The 18,110-nt window shown below is 42.8% G+C and overlaps 1 protein-coding gene across 2 annotated transcripts in view; it reads left to right on the forward strand.

The window, feature by feature from the left end:
- LOC147662885 (tetratricopeptide repeat protein 39B-like) overlaps positions 1 to 18,110 on the forward strand; it is a 308,732-nt gene that overhangs the window by 267,058 nt on the left and 23,564 nt on the right. For both annotated transcript variants that reach the window (XM_086950822.1, XM_086950823.1), the window contains 7 exons: positions 3,943 to 4,051; positions 4,438 to 4,505; positions 4,595 to 4,654; positions 4,946 to 5,107; positions 6,773 to 6,864; positions 11,237 to 11,357; positions 17,124 to 17,235. In XM_086950822.1, coding sequence (XP_086806948.1) covers positions 3,943 to 4,051; positions 4,438 to 4,505; positions 4,595 to 4,654; positions 4,946 to 5,107; positions 6,773 to 6,864; positions 11,237 to 11,357; positions 17,124 to 17,235 — 724 coding nt within the window. The remainder of the gene's footprint in view (positions 1 to 3,942; positions 4,052 to 4,437; positions 4,506 to 4,594; positions 4,655 to 4,945; positions 5,108 to 6,772; positions 6,865 to 11,236; positions 11,358 to 17,123; positions 17,236 to 18,110) is intronic.

Genomic DNA, 18,110 nt, shown 5'->3' on the forward strand with positions numbered 1-18,110 from the left:
TGAGTATGGGTTTTTGGGTGGCAATTACATTTTAGGGTTTAAGGTGGGTGTGGGTTTTTTGGTAGCTAGGGATTTGTGGGATTTAAGGAGGTATAGGCTTTTGGGTGGCAAAGGAATTTTTATGGTTTAGAGTAGGTAGGATTTACTCTCCGCCCATCCCATTCCCACTTTAAATAAATCCTCAGCGTCATGCTCGTTACCCCCGCCTTTCCTCCCCTTTGCTCCATTCCAGGCCTGCCAAGACACCTGCCTGTGATCCAAATGGCCCCGTCCCAACCCCGGGAGACCGCTACCCTGCCTTACCTTGCCCAACTTCTTGCCCCCTTGGCCCCCATCTTCCCAAGCCCCCTGCCCAACTGACCCACCTTGCGCCATATAGGGATCTACTTGCCCACACCTATCTGAACGCCTCACTTCCTCATTCCAGGAGGGGAAAACATTGTGGCCTTCCAAATCCTGAATCCCCCCACTGGCTCCCAATTCCCCAGTACCCACCCCCCCTCCCCCGGTCCCCCTCCTACTCCAAAAATTCTGCCTCCCCCACCTCTCCTCATCCAGCATCGCAGTCCTCCCCACTTTCCCCAGAAGGGGTACCCTGCCCCTGCTGGCCCCATCTGGGGTCCAGCGCATCCCCAGATTCCCAAGAATGCAGCCCCAACCCCACATGCCCCCTTGTCCACTTGGTACTGCCCCACTTGTCGGCTGGTTCATTATGGTGTACCTCCTTCCATTAACTGGGGGTTTGTCAACCCGACCAGCCGGCTTCCTTTATTCTCCCTGCTCCCTTGGGGCACCCCTCCCTTCCCACTCTTTTCAATTTTGTCCATCCTAAGGAACTCAGGCTCATTTAGGCCCTACCCCGAGCAGGCAAGCCTTCAGTTTTGCCCTCAGCCGGGGGGGGCACGTGACGTGCTCTTCCTGTGGGCCCCGGCCCCTGGCGCCTTCACCGGAGCTTCCACACAGGTGCGAGGCTTCGGCTCTGCCACCAAGGACAAGGCTGCGTTCCCCGCCAAAACATCAGCCTGAACCTGAGGCTTCAGCTTACCTGATGCAGATGAGGCTGCTCTTCTAGTGTAAGAGTAGCCTGTGCACTCTCCTCCCTGGTGCGCGCCCTATCCGGAAACATGCAGGCCGCGACGGCGGCAGCAACCCTAGCAGAAGTGTGCCGTGGGGGGCGCACCCCTCCCGCAGACCCGGCAGAAGCAGTTTGAGGCACACTGCTGCGCTGAGGAGCCGCACCGCTTCCAGAATGCGGTAATCATCCATTCTTCTTTTTTATTAAGCAAAAACGTTCTATCTACTACAAAAATTACCTCCCTATATGTAACTTGACTAGCCTAAGACCGCTGCTAACACTAACTCACTAACGGCCCTAAAAACTCCCACTACGCTAAAACTGCTCCCAGCCACCAGGTCACCAAATCTAAAATTGTGGCTTGGAGCGCCCAGAGTAACCGTTTATCCTTTGGGCTATATTGGGCTATCTTTAACAAAGCACAAAATGCACCCAAAGTGGCCGCTAATCGACCTGGCCTACCCACTCCCAATCTGCCCGGGGACAGACCTCACCAGCTTCGGCTGCCCCCAAGCACCCATTCCCCCTTGTGGCCCTCGTATGTTTTCCAGGTTTCATAGCCTATTTCCAGCCAGTGTTTAAATGAAGTTGCCCGGTTTTAGGTCTAGGTAGACCGTCTATAATGAGGCAAGTTATCATTCCTTTAGGATGAGCCCATAATCAAGTGCCCTTGTGGGCTCATTTTGGCCGTCACCATCTTTGCAGTAATTTAAACTTCCTTAAGGGTCTCCTATGATGTATATGTCTTAGAAGAATTTTGTCCACCTTCTGCAAATGTGTATCTGAGATATATGTATCTGTAATGCAAATGTTGACGTTGTCCTCATTTTCGAATCCCATAATGTTTACAGTAGTAAACATGGATTCCCAAAAGTGTGCTCCCAAACAATAATATCAGTGTCACAGGCTAGGCAGCAGTTGCCAATACAGTGGCAGACCAACGCCTTGTCGCAGTTAAACGGAAAATTAGATTCCCCAACTTGATTTTGTTTTCAGACTTGTTATTTCGGTCTAACTGAATCCCGAATACATGTTTCATTTAAATTTTACTCCCAACTGAATTGAAGTAAATCTACCCAGTATTACTTTGACCGCTTTTGGTTTTGCTTTTGCAGAGAAAGTATGGTTATAAGTGTGACTTCAGGTCAAGTGCCTTTTGACTAATAGGATCACACCTCAGAGGTTTTTACAAACCTTTCGGTCTAAAATTGGATGATTAAAAAGTATGAGGGCCGAAGCATACCCCTTCTTGACAGCCATGCTAACTATAAAAAGCCTTGGTAAAGCTAGTAGGTCTTACCTACGAGTGAGATATTGACTTTGTCAATGTCGTTTAGTCATTTTGTACAGCAGTGCAACTCCTGTGCAGCATGACTGAAAGTAGAAAGTAAAAAACAAAGGAAAAATTATTTTTAAAAAATTGGCAAGTGCAAAATCTTTGTATGGACTGGCACAAACTCGGTCTTCTGGGCCTCGAGCCACACAAGCAGAGACAGCATTGCGAAAGGCAGTTGCTCCATGCATTGCCCTTGTGCAAGCTGTACTTAGTCGGACCACTGATGAGCATTTAATGAACTTGCTCTTCCTATATATGCCAGAATTAACTCTTGACTATCATAAAATGTCATTTTAATGCGCATCACTAAAACATATTTGATGCCTCGTTTGTCTCTAGACTTGTGCGAACAAATACCCATACCATCATATTATTTCTTGTCGATCAAAACCTTCTGGACTCAATTAATTCTTAAATACTTTTCCCTAAGAATGAATTTTGTAGTTTAAGATTTATTGCACTTCTTTCCTATTGTTTGATTCACACTTACAGATTACCCACAATTACTTGTCAGGGTCTTTGAGTACAAGCCATGCATAAGTCCTGAACTCAGCTGGAGTGCAGTGGGCGATTAAATTTATATGTTGAAAGAGCATAAATACATCAAAATATTTTGCATATGGCTCAGCCCATTCATGACGCGCAGTGAATGATAGAGTATGTTTTTTTGTGGTATATCCTGCTCTTTACTCATCAAAGTTCCTCCACACGGCTTACTTAATTCAGTTTGAGATTGCCCAACTTTTGCATTAAGAATATTTCTCAAAAAATGATGGGCAACATATTCTGCAATTGGAGTTAAAGTTACAGCAACTTGCAAGTATTTGACCAACATGACCATGTTTGTTAGAGATTTAGAAGTTTCCACTGACAGACCTTTTGTACTGGAATAAGTATATCACAAAACCAGCCAAGTTGACTTGTCAGCATGCCAGGGGCACACGTTGACCACCTGTGACATCATTTGGTTGACCCTTTTGAGATACCCCTTAAATATTACCAACTTCCTAGTGAATGGTGAGGAGCTAGAGTGAGGGAAAGTAGTGGAAACTACTGAACACAGCGCTCAGATTACTATCTCTTACTTAAGCCTCCTTTATACCCTCTGAAGCCACGGATGCAACGGCGATGGCATGGATGCAAGAGTGATTTAGGGGAACCAAAAAGCAAACCATTGGTAGTTACTACTACCCCTGGTTACCTGGCATTAACATCTAGGCACACAACTCAATCCATGTAGTGATTCTTTTCACAAACTCAAACCAGGCCAAAGGATTTTTAAAGCTTTTGGTCAAGTGACCTCTTTAAGTATTTTTTGTAGGGCATTGCCCAAAAATGTAGCTCGATCCAGCCTAATATGGAGTTACTTTTGACTTAAGGTTGGTCACAATTCAGATTAGTGCCTCCGGGGTAGAGCATTACGCATTAGCTAAATTATTTATTGCATCATTGTTTGTTTTTGTTTTGGGGGTTTATAAATATTTCATGTTGCCTGGAAAATGACTTTCATTGCTTCTTTTAAATCTTCTAGGAATTGGGCCTTTCTTATCTTCGTGAAGGAGCACACGGTACTAGTCTCAGGGCAATACTATGTGTTTTGACGCTGCTGCTGTATCATACTTATGTGTCTTTAATACTAGGTAAGGAGGCTTCCATTCTGTTCTTTGTGATGCCACTAAAAGTATAGACCATGCATTTAATATATCTATGCAGTGTACCTTGATGTTAACATGATGGGGAGTTTGTGATAGGCCGAGGCCTGGGGCTTAGAGTTTGAGCGCCTGTACGCGAAAGTGCACTTAGGACACTTAGAAGTCATTGCTCTTAATTCTTGTTGGTCCTTCTACACTGATATATGGACATTGAATCGATTTAGAGGTCTAAACTTTGTTATATACCACATCGTACATTAAATGTGGTTTAGAGTATTGCATTCTAAAACAAAATTTGGAATATTACCCATGCTCTGTTTTTCCTTGTAAACATTTGTCATCTGTAAGGTTGATTCATTTGTCTTTCCTATTAGGTACAGGAGAGCTCAATCTCCAGGAAGCAGAGGCACTTATTGAACCCTACCTCAAGAAATTTCCAAATGTGCGTACTCTTTCATATGACAAACACAATCAGCAAACATTCCTTCTGCAAGAATGTACTAAACAAGGGTTTCCTCTTTTCCTTTCTAGGGTTCCATTATTTTATTTTATTCTGCCAGAATTAATATATTAAAAGGAGAGTTTGAGAAGGTAAGCCCATATACCATTATACTGTATTTGAAACCAAGAGGACTGGATCCATGCCAGAATGTTCAGGTTATCAACGTAGTGTCTGTTTAGAAATTGTGAGTCTAAATGGGAAATGTTGACGTACACATCCTGGAAATATGGTATGGGTCTGAAACTCCTTGGAATAGCCTTGGACAGTCATAAGGCTTTCTGATGGATGATGTACCTTATTTATAGTGTAGATAGATAATATTGAACTATTCCTCTCTGGAAGCTTGGAACTAATTGTTGTATTATACAATTTATTTGCAGGCTCAAGTAATTTTCCAAGAGTGCATTGATGCTCAGAAAGAGTGGAAACAGATCCATCATCTTTGTTACTGGGAGCTGATGTGGTGCAATTCCTTCCAGCAAGATTGGCTCAGGGCATATTACTATGCAGATTTGCTTTCCAAAGAAAGCCGCTGGTCAAAGGTAAACAAGCCGGGAGGGCAGAACTCACTTTTCCATTTTCTACAAAACTGTTACTTCATCAATGTTTTACATAAAAAAATAAGACTGATGCAGTGAGTCAAAAATAAATAGGAAAATGCTATCAGCTGAAATATGTTGCCGATAAGGTACATTTCCTATAACCACATACTCCGTATAATCCTTTCTGCCGCTTTACCAAATGATGTCAACCATTGTGATTCTTCAAACCAAAATTACTCAAGGAAACCTCTACTTGTACCTTAATTTTGGGGCAGGACAATGGAAGTCCTCCTCATGGGGCTTGAGGATGGATACTGGCTTTGTTGATAATCTAAGAGAATATTTAGCTTCTTCTGCACTGTTACGTTTGAAAAAGAAAGGAGATAAATTGAATTGATTGAAGGATGTCAATTTGAAAGCAATTAAAATAAAAGGAATGGGATAACTTTGCAATGATTTTTACAAACACAACTCAATGTAATTAGAACCACAGTTTGCTCAACAATTTCACTGATTGACGAGTGAGTTACCAAAATATTTATTAATTCACAACTGCAATCATTTGGCTCCCAGACATTCTCCAACAGTGTGAGTAAATCAGGGCAACATCGCACTAGAGCAGTTCAACCCAAATTTGATTTGATCTTGATCTAAGGGAGAGGCACAAACATACCAGGTGACCAAGGTTTTCATTGTAGCTGGATCCTCCAGATAGAATTATTTTCCTTACTAGTTTGGTATCTTTTGAAACTGACTTAAGAAAATCCCGGAAATACATATTTTTATATTGTAACAACAGGCAACTTTATTTGCCCTTGATCATCCACTTCCAACTAGCACATTGAGGTCCTTTATGATAGTTTAATGAGCACTTTATAAAAGGAAGATGCAGTGAGAACCTCTAGAAAGAAATGAGCTTTTGATAGCTTTTGAATCCGATTTCAAGTGAGACTGACGTATGAAGATGGTTATGAATGGGGTTTTGCTGAGTTTGGTGGAAGGAAGGGAGGCGTCAGTATAAGTATTAGCTAAGATTCAGTACGGTCTTGGGTTTTGTAGGAGGGGTTTACATGGTTCAGGTTTCAGGTCCTTCCAGTACACCTTTCTTCCAGGTTCAACCAGGCAAATTCTAATTTTCTCAAAACACTTCTTACTCCTAGACTTCCTCAAGGCTCATCCTCATGACCACTTCTCTTTAACACTTGTGAAACCCATAACGTGGTCTACTTTATGCTTGTGTGGATGAACTAAATTCTCCTGTGGTGATGCCAACTACATTAGCCTCAATAGTGAAAACTGAGACAATATTAATGGGAGTAATAAGCAAACCTACTACGGTATTTTCTACAAAGATTATAGATAGCTTCTAGCAAACTTTCATCAGTTGTCCTGGAGGGTCAGCTCACGAATGTATGCCCATTATTAAAACCAGTAATCTTTTGAAAAGGTACCACATTTTATTTTTGCCCTTGGTATAGTTTTAGGCAGTGTTCGATAGTAAGAGCTTCTAGAACGAACCCTAGTTCATCTGTAAAATACCTTTGATTGTTTGGAGTCCTTCTGAAAATTAGATCAGACCGAATTGTCTTGTGTATGCTTGAGGGTTAACCAGTTATATGACAGTAGATTAATTAAACCTTCTTCAAACAAATGCATTTCCCACAGGCAATATACATGTACCAAAAGGCTGCAATCTTAAGCATGCTTCCTGAAGACATTCTGAAGACGACTGGAGAAAATGTTGTGTCTCTATTCAGGTAAGTTAGTTAAAAGACCCTAGCTAGGTTGAAAAAGGGTATTAATTGAAAAGTTGTTTATAAAAAGTTGACTTTAATTTGGATTAGTGATTGGTATAGTTGGAGACCTTAAATCAAGGTTTTGATTAGGTGCTTCATTTCAAGCTACAGTGTTTGTTTCAAGTAACTGCCATCTAGGGATTATTTATTTCCATAAAGCCTCATTTAATTAATTATTGGTTATTACTCTAGTACACGCTTCTCCAACAAGTAGCTCGGGAGCTCTACTGGTAAGTAGCTATCCTCCGTGCAGCTGAGCCTACTAAATTTGAAGCTTTTGCTTAGTTAAATTAACAATAAATGTATACCAGAATTGAAAAGTGTATATTTAGGAAGAATATGTGAGCATTTTCTGAACTCATAAGTTGATGTTTGAAGAAAAATTGTTCCAAACTATATATGAAGGTAATATTGAGTAATAAACCATGCAGCATTGGGAAGACTTATTAGTGATATTATTACCTTGGTGCTAGAGTCATTGCATCTATGGCTGCTATGTATAACCAGGGCCACTGGAATTATGCAGCCTCAGAGAGCCAAATGATGCGGCAAGAAAAGGCAAATTATGCAGCATAATGCTGCACATTTTGTAACAGTATTACATTTTTTGCCATTTTTAAACTTGGTAACACTGTCTGGGCATTGGTTGCACAACATTAGTCCAAATTTAATACCCATATTTAGCAATAAGCAAAAGAAAGGTGACCATTCCAGCTTTGCATAGGCCCTTCCAACACGCGGTGACATGTGTTGCTGCACTTTTAGTAACTTTTGAACCATTTGAGCTAGAGATAAAACATTGTTTTTGGTAAAATCTGCTAATTATGTGGCAGATGATGGAATATGTTGCAAATGTATAGTTATTGAAAATCGGAGCGGCCGCACAATCACATTTTTTCCAGTGGCACTGTGTATAACCCACATAGAGCATTCCACATTGAAAAAGCAATTGTTACATTACTTATGCACTGACGTGATCACTGTTATCTTGCATGTAATGACCACTTATATAATCTTGTCTGATGAAGTCACTATAAAGACAGTAAAAATAGTCCCACACCAGCCTCCTCAACACCCTGCAATCCTGCGGTATCTTTGGGCCTGCTCTTGAATGGCTCGAAAGCTTCCTCAATGATAGAACTTTTCAAGCCTTTTCTTCCACTTCGACTTCTAAAAAACATAACTCACAGTTTAGGGTCCCTCAAGGCTCGATTCTGAGCCCCCTACTGTTTAATCTGTACATTAGCCCCCTAGCCACCATTGCGGAACAAGCTGGGCTTACTATTTATTCATACGCTGATGACACCCAGCTGATCTATTCACTTTCCGCCAATGCGCACTCTAACCCATCTTCTCTTTGCTCCGGACTCAACAATATTGCCAAATGGATGCATGAAAATAAGCTCAAACTCAACGGGGGATACACCAAACTCCTTTTTTTTGTTAAAAATGCAGCCCTGTGGGGCCCACATCACTGGCCACCTCAGATGGGGCATCTCCCTTCCCCCTCCAAAACTGCCCGCAACCTTGGCATCATCTTTGATGACCAAATGTCCATGAAACAACAAGTGGTCAGAGTTGCTGCTACCTATTTCACTATCCTTAAGTGGCTCAGGAAGATTATATGGATGCTTCCTCAGGACACACAAAAAACCGTAGTCCAGGCTCTAATAACATCTAGACTGGACTACGGCAACATCCTGTACCTTGGTGCCTGCAAGGAAGTAACGAGGAAACTTCAGATGGTACAAAACGTAGCGGTTAGGCTACTTTGCAAACTGTCTAACAAATCCTCCACTTCTACCTCTTTACGCAACCTTCACTGGCTCCGAATTGAAAGCCGCCCAAAATTCAAAGCCATGTGCTATATGCACAGAATCAAATCAGGCAAGACACCACCCTATCTTAGAACCCTAGTTCACCAATACTGCCCTTCACATGTCCTTTGTTCCTCAAACCAGCATAAGTTTCAGGTACCCAGGAGTAATCGAGCTAGAATGGGCGGACGTTCTTTCTCGTATCTAGCGCCCTCCCTCTGGAATTCTCTCCCCCTCCACCTTCGCACAGAACCCTGTTACCTCAAATTCTGCATGAATTTAAAAACATGGTTGATTAACCAATAGGCTATTCTTTTCCCAGGCCCGAAGTCTCTTTTGCTGTGTCCTCCCTCATCCTGTCCTTAGCGCCGGGAAACCTCTGGGTAGCTGCGCGCTCTATAAATATAAATATAATAATAATAATAATAATAATAATAGTAGGTCAGGATGGTTTTAATTGACCATAAGTAGCTATTATTGCAAAAACGTTGGAGGCCTGTTCTCTAGTAAAATAGTTTTTTGTGGTAAGGTTGGATCAAATCCCTACTGAAATGTTATGAATGTATTCCACATCACAAAATGCATAATTGCATTTTGTGATGGAATATTATTAAAATGATATAGCAGACCTGCATAATGTGGGCTCATATCACTCAGTATGCTTTGAGACAATATTTTATATATAATGCAAGATGATTAAACACATATACTATGTCAGTAATAGGCTACATTTTATTGTTTAAACTGCACTGTCGATACCGGTGGAAGCTAGAGGAGACTTCCTGCCATGAGTATAGGAAGCAAACAATAGTAGATCCATCATCGTTCTTTAGCTCACTTCGTCACCTCAGTTCAGACCCAGCTACATGCAAATCAGTCTTTACCCTGTGCCTCATGGGAACAGTCCCGCCCGAACTGCCAAGCCAGGTCTTCCCTGACCCGGAAGCAAGCATCTTGGGACCAGTTTTGGGGTAACACGCCTCATCAGCCAGGCTAGCTGGAATCCAGTGGCAAAGTGGGGCAAGGGACCCACGTCTAGGCATCCCCTGCCAACTTAGGGCGAACAAAGCAAACACAAGTAGATGCTCGACGGAGCACTGAAACTTTTCAGACACTCACCCCCAGTCACAATTCTGGGTTGAATCCATCATCATTCTTTAGCAGACTTCCCCACCTCATGAGTATAGGAAGGGCATAAAAGTAGAACTGCCTAGGCATTTAATTGTCAGATCGTTGTTCTGGCAATTACAATATTCCACATATTTTCCTGCCCACTTATCAGAGTGATTTTTAGATAGCATTGCTGGCACGTGAATCTGATAATTGTTATGAGACTATAATCTATGAAATATTAGTATGTTTAAATATGCATGATATTCCCAGTTTTGGAGTCCCCGTCAGCATTGCTATCTGAATGTTATTTTGGTAAATTTGTGGCAGCACCACATGATAACATACTTTACTGTGATTTTGAATTGCTTACCTATAAGACTTTTATCTTGGGGAGCATTACCTGCACACATAAGTTGGAGATTTTTTATTTTTCCTGCAAACCACTGCATTGTCATCATTGTGATTTCACAGCACTGCATACTATCTCGTCCTTCTTAAGTGCTGTAATTTCGTGTTTTGTATTAAATATACATTTTTGCTTCCCTTTCAAGGGTGGCCACATCAACTTCTATATGTGAATTTTGTAATGCCTACTAATTTTGAGCTCCATTCAGGGCTGCATAAGCAGTTACATTAATTGTTCTTATAACTACTTTGCTTAAAGCCTATCCTTAAGACTACGTTATCACTATTTTTTTCAGTCTTCTATTTAGTTGTACCTTTAGTGACTAAGAGACAGAGGAGTGCTAGTGGAAGAACATTTTATTGAACAATAACTGTGGCTCTTTTAGGACATGGAGTGACATATGTCAACTGGATAACATCACATTAGTACAGCCTGTGCTAAAGGTTTGGTAACCACTGACTAAAACAATTAAGTCAACAAGGAATGCATAACAAGATGTTGTGCGAGGCCCTTCTGGGTGAGACAATTTTGCATAATCTCCTGCCTTTTTTTGATCAGCTTGAAAAGCAGTCTCCTCTTAACAAGGTCATGTTGACTACTGCTATATTAAATAACAGATAACAATGATACAGAGAGGAAAAGTTAATCTCTGGGTCAAGAAGTTTCAGAATTCCGTGTGAAGTGTTGTCACTATTTTTAAGCAAAGATCATTATAACACACTAGCGAGGAAAAGCTAATCTCGGGGTCAGGTAGTTTCTGAATTCTATGTGAAGTGTCATCACTATTTCTTGAGTAATGATTATTATAACTCACTATTAAAAATGTAATGCATGCAAAGGATACCAAACAGCGGGGTGACTTCAACGGCTTGAAGAAGTGGACTATTTTCATTCTTTTCTTGACATGTAATATGAAAAATGGTATTAACATATGTAAGTATGTCAAAATCTATAACATAGTGTCACTCTGTTGATCCACCTATTTTGCTTTATGCAGGCAGGTAGAAGGCTTAAAACAGAAAATAGCAGGAAAATCTATACCCACAGAAAAGTTTGCCATCAGGAAGTCCCGACGTTATGCTGCTCCTAACCCGGTGAAGCTGGTGCTGCCTGCACTGGTAAATATCAGACAATTCTTTGGTCTCCTCAAATTAATTTGAGAAGCAGAATTTCAGTAGATGGATGTGCTGTCAGTGCCCCCACAATACTCGCACTGTATTGCATTATTCTTCCCATCACAATTGGGGCAGCACAACTGCCTGCATGTGTGGATAGCTCTTGCCTTGGCGCTTGGGCTTTACAACAATATATTCCAACCAATCTTTTAATTTATTTTGATGAATTGCAAGCATCTTAAAGTCATATGTGGCAGCATATACTCCTCATGTACATTTATCCAAGTATGAAAATAACTTTGACTTCTATGCATGCATGTTTTACTTGATCTGTCCCATTTTGTTCATGTGCTTGACGTCTTACATCAAGTTCACATTTGGAAATGTGAGTATGGTGTGCAATACTCTAGGTTTAATAGTAAGACCTAGCTATAACATTGCAGACGTTATTTGTTAGTGTTAACACTGATGTGATTTTCTCAAGTATTGCATACAAATATTTAAATTAGACATGAAACTGTTGATACAATGTTTAAATAGCTATTTCCTCATAATTATTAAATACATTGTGCTCTCAAGTACCTAGTAACCCAGAAAAGCATACATTTAAGTATGAATTAAGAATGTTTATGTATCTGGCAATATTTGATTAAAGAGGAGCTATTTTATAGTCGAAAGGTAATATTTTTGACCTGTCATATTTATGTTTGTAACCATTATCTTAAAAGTCCAGTCACATGCTGGGATCTGTTATTTTTCAAGAGAGATCACATTAGAAGTTGGTGTTTTATCAAAAAGACTACTATTACATTGATAATTAAACGACTTTTATTGTCTGTTCATTTAGCATTGATGTATATGGTCATGCATTACGTTCTAGATGGCTTGTAGTCTTCATTTCACCAGAGTTGAAGTCAACGTAAAAGGTTCCAAACAACAACCTGTTAGTACCCTGCCATTCATAGACAGTTTTTTGTTCATTACCACACCTTTTCAGTGAAGGTAGCACATCTCCCTTGTCCTAAGACAAAACACAGACCTTTTTGAATATCATCTCACATGAACTGCTTATCCAAGCAGCACTCTGCAGAAAACAAGGCATACTAAACTAGCAACTTCTAATGGCCTTCTAATGGGGGGTGTAGGCTGCCAGCCTATTCCCTTTTGTGACAATGCTGCTGTTTCCAGCGGTTGTCAGTTGTGTTCTGTGGTATGTTTTAAGTCCTTTCCATTCGTGAAAGATAGTAAGAGCTTATCACGCCCAAAATGTAGTGCATATTATTTAACTTACATTACCCCTGAGGTTCACTCCCTCTGTGTGCATTTTTGAGGACCTCCAACTCTTTCTCAACTGCACTCATAAAAGTTATATGCCATGTATACCGTCCTAAACTGCTACCATGTGGAAAGCTCTCCTTCTTCACTACAAATGTGTTCACAAAGTTTGCTACATGCTACCAGTTTCACAACTCCTTTCATCCATCGCTCCTCCACCCTCACACAAGACCTCATAACCCCTCTAATGTTAGAGTTTTAGCATTTATTTAATTAACAAGACCAACTGGTCATTCCCATTCCTCTCTGCACTTAAGAAGATCTGCTTCCCTCCCAGACCCATGCTCTTTGCTCACCCTTTCTACTGCATTGTTCCCCATTCCTCCCAACGTCACCGACTGAACTTGTTCCATCCTCAAAGTTGCAAGCGTTCCCATTTCCTTTCATCTAACATATCATCAACATCTACTGTCATTTGTTACAATTCCACTTATCGGACCACTTCAACCTTCCCTTTCAAACTAGTCTGATCTGTCTAATTAAAATGTACCATAGTTATTTTATTAATAAAGAAACCCTCTACTAACTCCTCAACCTTCCTTCAGCTAACCTGGTACATGATTGCAGTGTGCAGGCTGCTGTTCTTGAGCCAAAACGAGCGCTGCTAAGGGTGGAAATCGCCGTTTTTCCTTAGCGCTATCCTCCTCGGTAGGAGTAGGACACGCCCACTACGAGGCCACGCCCCCTCTTCACCTCCAGCCTATAAAGATGTGCTTATTTAGGAAGCGCAGCGGACGAGCGCAGCGGGCGCGACGATTGCGCGCCGAAGGCGCGCATAAGGCAAGCCCGTCTGCGCCCGTCCGCGGCCGGCTGGGACCCGGGGCCCGTCATTCTGCCCAAATTACGTCTTATGCCCCTAGGGACTTGATTGCATTACACTCCCTTTGGCCGCTGGAATCCACCAGCTACTTAAAACTACGCCACCTTGGCGTCTTCAACGCCCGTAGTGTTTTCCCAGAGCTTAGGGCCCTCCCATCTTCCTCCACCTCCGTGCACATTGTTCCCCTCCCTACTCCCACAACACAGCCTGCTCAGTCACCGGCTAACATGGAACTCACTATCACATACCTTAACACCCGGTCGCTAGTCAGTCACCAACATGACATCTGCCATCTCCTGGATTCAGATCGTCCTGATATCCTACTCCTAACTGAGACTTGGCTGAACGAGGACTCCTCCCCTGATATCTTGGCAGCCATTCCTCCGGGGTATTACATCCTCCAAACCAACCGACCAGCTAGTAAACCCGGAGGTGGCGTAGCCGCTATCATCAAACTCTCCCTCAGATTCACTTCCCTCTCTTTATTTACCATCCCCCAGGCTGATTGTCTGGTTATCAGACTCGAATCCTCGGTGTCCCCTCTTACTTGCGTTTTGGTATACCGCCCCCCTCAACCCATGCCCAACTTCCCCTCCCTTTTCTGCGATCTACTATCTCAGCTCACAATTAATAACTCCAAACTCCTGGTTTTAGGAGATTTTAATTACTGGCCGTCGGACCCGCACGAAAGCCCTCACTCCTTGGCTTTCACTGATTTATTAAGTGGGCTCAATGGCCTCCAACATGTTCACACAGCCACTCATTCCAAAGGCCACACCTTAGATCAGGTGTGGACCTACAACCTCGAAATTAAATCACTCACGATCCTTCCCTGTCATTGGTCGGACCATTTCTTAATCTCCTTTCTTCTCTTGGTCCCCCCGCCGCCCCCCCGTAGCCAAGGCCCTAGCCTCCTGGTCCGCAACTGGAATAAAGCAGACCTCGACCTCTTTCTTTCCTCTCTAATATCTTCAGCCCCGTCCGGCCCAGGTTCTCTAGACTCCCAGGAAGCCGCACTCACCAAATGGCTGGAGTCCGCCAGCGACAAGATCGCCCCTTTTAAGTTAATTAGAACTAAGCGCCCCCACGACGCTCATCGCTGGTTCTCAGACAGCCTTAAAACCTTAAAGCTGGGACTTCGCCAAGCCGAGCGTCACTGGCGTAGAAACTACGATCCTTTAGAAAAATCTCACTTCCTAAAATTATCCGGAGAATATAAACAGGCAATTTCAGCCGCCAAAACTGCCTACTTCTCCACAAAAATTCTCAACTCTGCGCAAAAATCGAAGGATATTTTTGCTATTGTGGAGGAGCTCTCTCACCCGGACAGGGTGACCATCAAACCCCTCCCATCTCAGGTACTCTGCGACTCTCTTAACTGCTTTTTTGTTGACAAAATTAGCAAAATCAAAAACAGTATTTCCTCTGGTCCCCCGGCGCTGTCCCTCCCGGAGGTTGCCCCCTTTCTTAATCCCCTCTCCTTGACCCAGCTCCCCTCTATACCCGAAGAAGACTTCCTCTCCCTTCTAAACAAAGTTTCATCTGGCTCCCCCACTGACTGTTGCCCCCCGGCGATTCTCCGGGCCGCTTTTTCGGCCTGCCCTACTCCTCCATTAACTCTCTTGAACAATTCCCTCCTGCTCGGCATGGTCCCCAGTCAGTTCAAGAATGCAGAAGTGGTCCCCATACTAAAAAAACCCAATGCCGACCCTTCGGTATTGGGTAACTTTCGTCCCATTTCCCTTCTTCCTTACCTTAGTAAGGTACTTGAGACACATGTGACCAGCGTCCTCAGCTCCTTCATTGAGGACTTTAACTTTCTAGACTCCCAGCAAGCCGGGTTTAGACCTGCCCATTCGACAGAGGCGGTTATCCTCTCTGTCATGGAGGAACTCCGTAGAGGCGCTGACTCCAACATCAGTCAAGCCCTGGTGCTCCTAGATCTGTCGGCGGCCTTTGACACGGTCGACCATACCATCTTAGTCGACCGTGTCAAAGAGGCGGGTATCACTGGAACAGCCCTTAACTGGGTTCGCTCCTTCCTGGCGGACCGCCACCAATCAGTCCGTCTTTCCCAGTTTACGGCAGGCAGGACGAGGGTCACCTGTGGTGTCCCACAGGGTTCGTCCCTGTCACCCCTTCTTTTTAACCTGTACCTTTCCCCCCTGATCCGCTCCCTCCGCGGCAGGAATGTCACTGCATTCAACTATGCAGACGACATTCAGCTCGTTTTCAATCTCGACTCCTCGGATGAAGCGGCCCAAGATTTCCAGTCCACGCTTTGCCATATCAGTAATTGGATGGGCGTTCATCATCTTAAACTTAATCCCGACAAGACGGAGCTCGTTCTTGTCGGAGGCCCATCCAATCCCTGGAACTCCACTTTTTGGCCCCTTTCCCTTGGTCCCCCCCCCCCTCCCTGCTGACAAAGTGAAAAGCCTGGGGGTTTACATCTCCCAGGACCTATCAATGAAGCATCAGGTTAGTGCCACTGTGTCTTCCTGTTTTTTCCAGCTTAGGAAGATCCGGAAAATCGCCCACTTTCTGACTACTGAGGCCCTCACCCTAGCACTGTTGGCATTAGTCATCTCTCGGATTGACTACGCCAATGCCCTGTACGCTGGCATCCCACAATATCAAATTAATAGACTACAACTGATACAGAATCAGGCAGCTCGCCTGATTTATCACCAACCAAAACACCACCACGTCCGTCCCCTCCTCAAAGCCCTACACTGGCTTCCAGTCTCAGAGCGCTGTAAGTTCAAACTGGGCTGCCTGACTCATAAATCTTTGGCCGGCATTGGTCCCTCCTTTATTTCCTCTCTCCTGCATCCTTATGCTCCCTCTAGGCTCCTCCGCTCTTCTCATCTTGCGCTCCTCCAGACTCCCCGTTTTAGACGCAAAAAACACGGAGGCCTCAGATTCTCCTTTCTGGCACCTTCATTCTGGAACTCCCTCCCGCTGGAACTGAGACTCTCTCCTTCCTACCTTCACTTTAGGTCTCTCCTAAAAACTCATCTCTTCCGTAGCATCTACACATAAGCCTTCCCCCTCCCGCCCTCTGCCTCTACCAAACAAGTGATCAGCGCCAAGAAACCGTCCGGTGAATGCCGCGCTTTATAAGTAATTTTTACATTACATTACATTACATTACAACCTTTCTCGATCCTTATCTCCCTTTACATAAGATACAAAAGTATGCTATTAAAATAACTGTAGCCTGATTAACAATAATGGAACACATTTTGGGGTGTTCCATATGTCTCTGCATTTCAAAACTTTACAACTATTTACCTCATTTACAAACCGTACAAGTGCACACCAACTATACCTGCCCCTGCTTGACAGATCCGCAATAAAGAAAGATTCTTAAAGCTGTGTGTGGACAAAAACTGTCTTTTATTATTTTCTTTATCCCCCTCACCCCCACTACTGGTCGATTTCACCTAATACAATACTAAACTCTTTGTTTTCTCAGCCTATGTTATTTTTCTGATTAACACACTACACAAACACATTCAATACTGATGTAAACCTATTTGTCAAGCAGAATCATCAGTTCTGTATACGATAGGGGGATTTTTATGGTAAACTACTTTTTTTTTTAACAGGAAATGATGTATGTATGGAATGGCTTTACAATTGTAGGGAAAAGACCTGACCTCACAGAAAGTTTGCTGGTAATGATTGAAAAAGAAGAGACCGCTTTGCAAAATGAAAACAGTAAGTATTATTGCCTTATCAAATGAAGTTTTAAACTGCTTTACTCTCAAACATTTAAGACCTATTTGCATTAATTCTTCCATCTGAAGAAGATTAGTCACTAGTGGACATTTTGTTTCAATCATTTTATGTAGCACTATTACCATTTAGTATTTACACTGTGCAACAATGCATCATTAGGTACGCATTGTTATGATAAAGTCCTCAGGATCGGTTTGTTGATTGGTATGCCCACCTCTAGATCGAATCAACGCCTGAATTGCCGTAATGGTACAGAGCATTGATAAGATCAAGCGAGGGGAAAAATGAACAGATCAGGGAAGGAAAGGAAGGGGACAGCAGGGAGGGAGATCTGAAAGACTTAAACAGAGCACACGCATAAGACTATGTTTGCACTACTTAGAACCAACAAGACATGTGAAACTACCGTAAAGGAGTTATACCTGTAAAGGAAAATTTAAACCCTGTAGATGTGTAGAGGTATCTGGCAGCGTAGAGGTTGATGCGGTGTAACTACAGTAACACAAAAGGCATGTAACCGTGATATAATAATTGTCCATACCATACAGTGTAATATATCTATATCCTGATTCACATGTATAGGAACCTACCTAAGTATCCCTCTACTAAGCATCACAGGGGAAGAGTGTAAACCATACACCTCCAGAACCCCTGTTAAATAGAAGAGGTACATAGAACAGTTAACACCTTTGTATATTGCAATACACGCTGCCATTTCTAGATGATAAATCCAGTTCAGAAGAAATCAAGCCAAAGAATACCCCTGGAACTCTTGGCAATTCTTAGCACCCAAATAATGCCTCTTAGATGGGTATGGGGGCTGTATCCAAAGTTACAGAAAGAACAACCTCAAT

Source organism: Lissotriton vulgaris, unplaced genomic scaffold (assembly GCF_964263255.1).
Source record: "Lissotriton vulgaris unplaced genomic scaffold, aLisVul1.2 SCAFFOLD_779, whole genome shotgun sequence".
NCBI lineage: Eukaryota > Metazoa > Chordata > Amphibia > Caudata > Salamandridae > Lissotriton > Lissotriton vulgaris.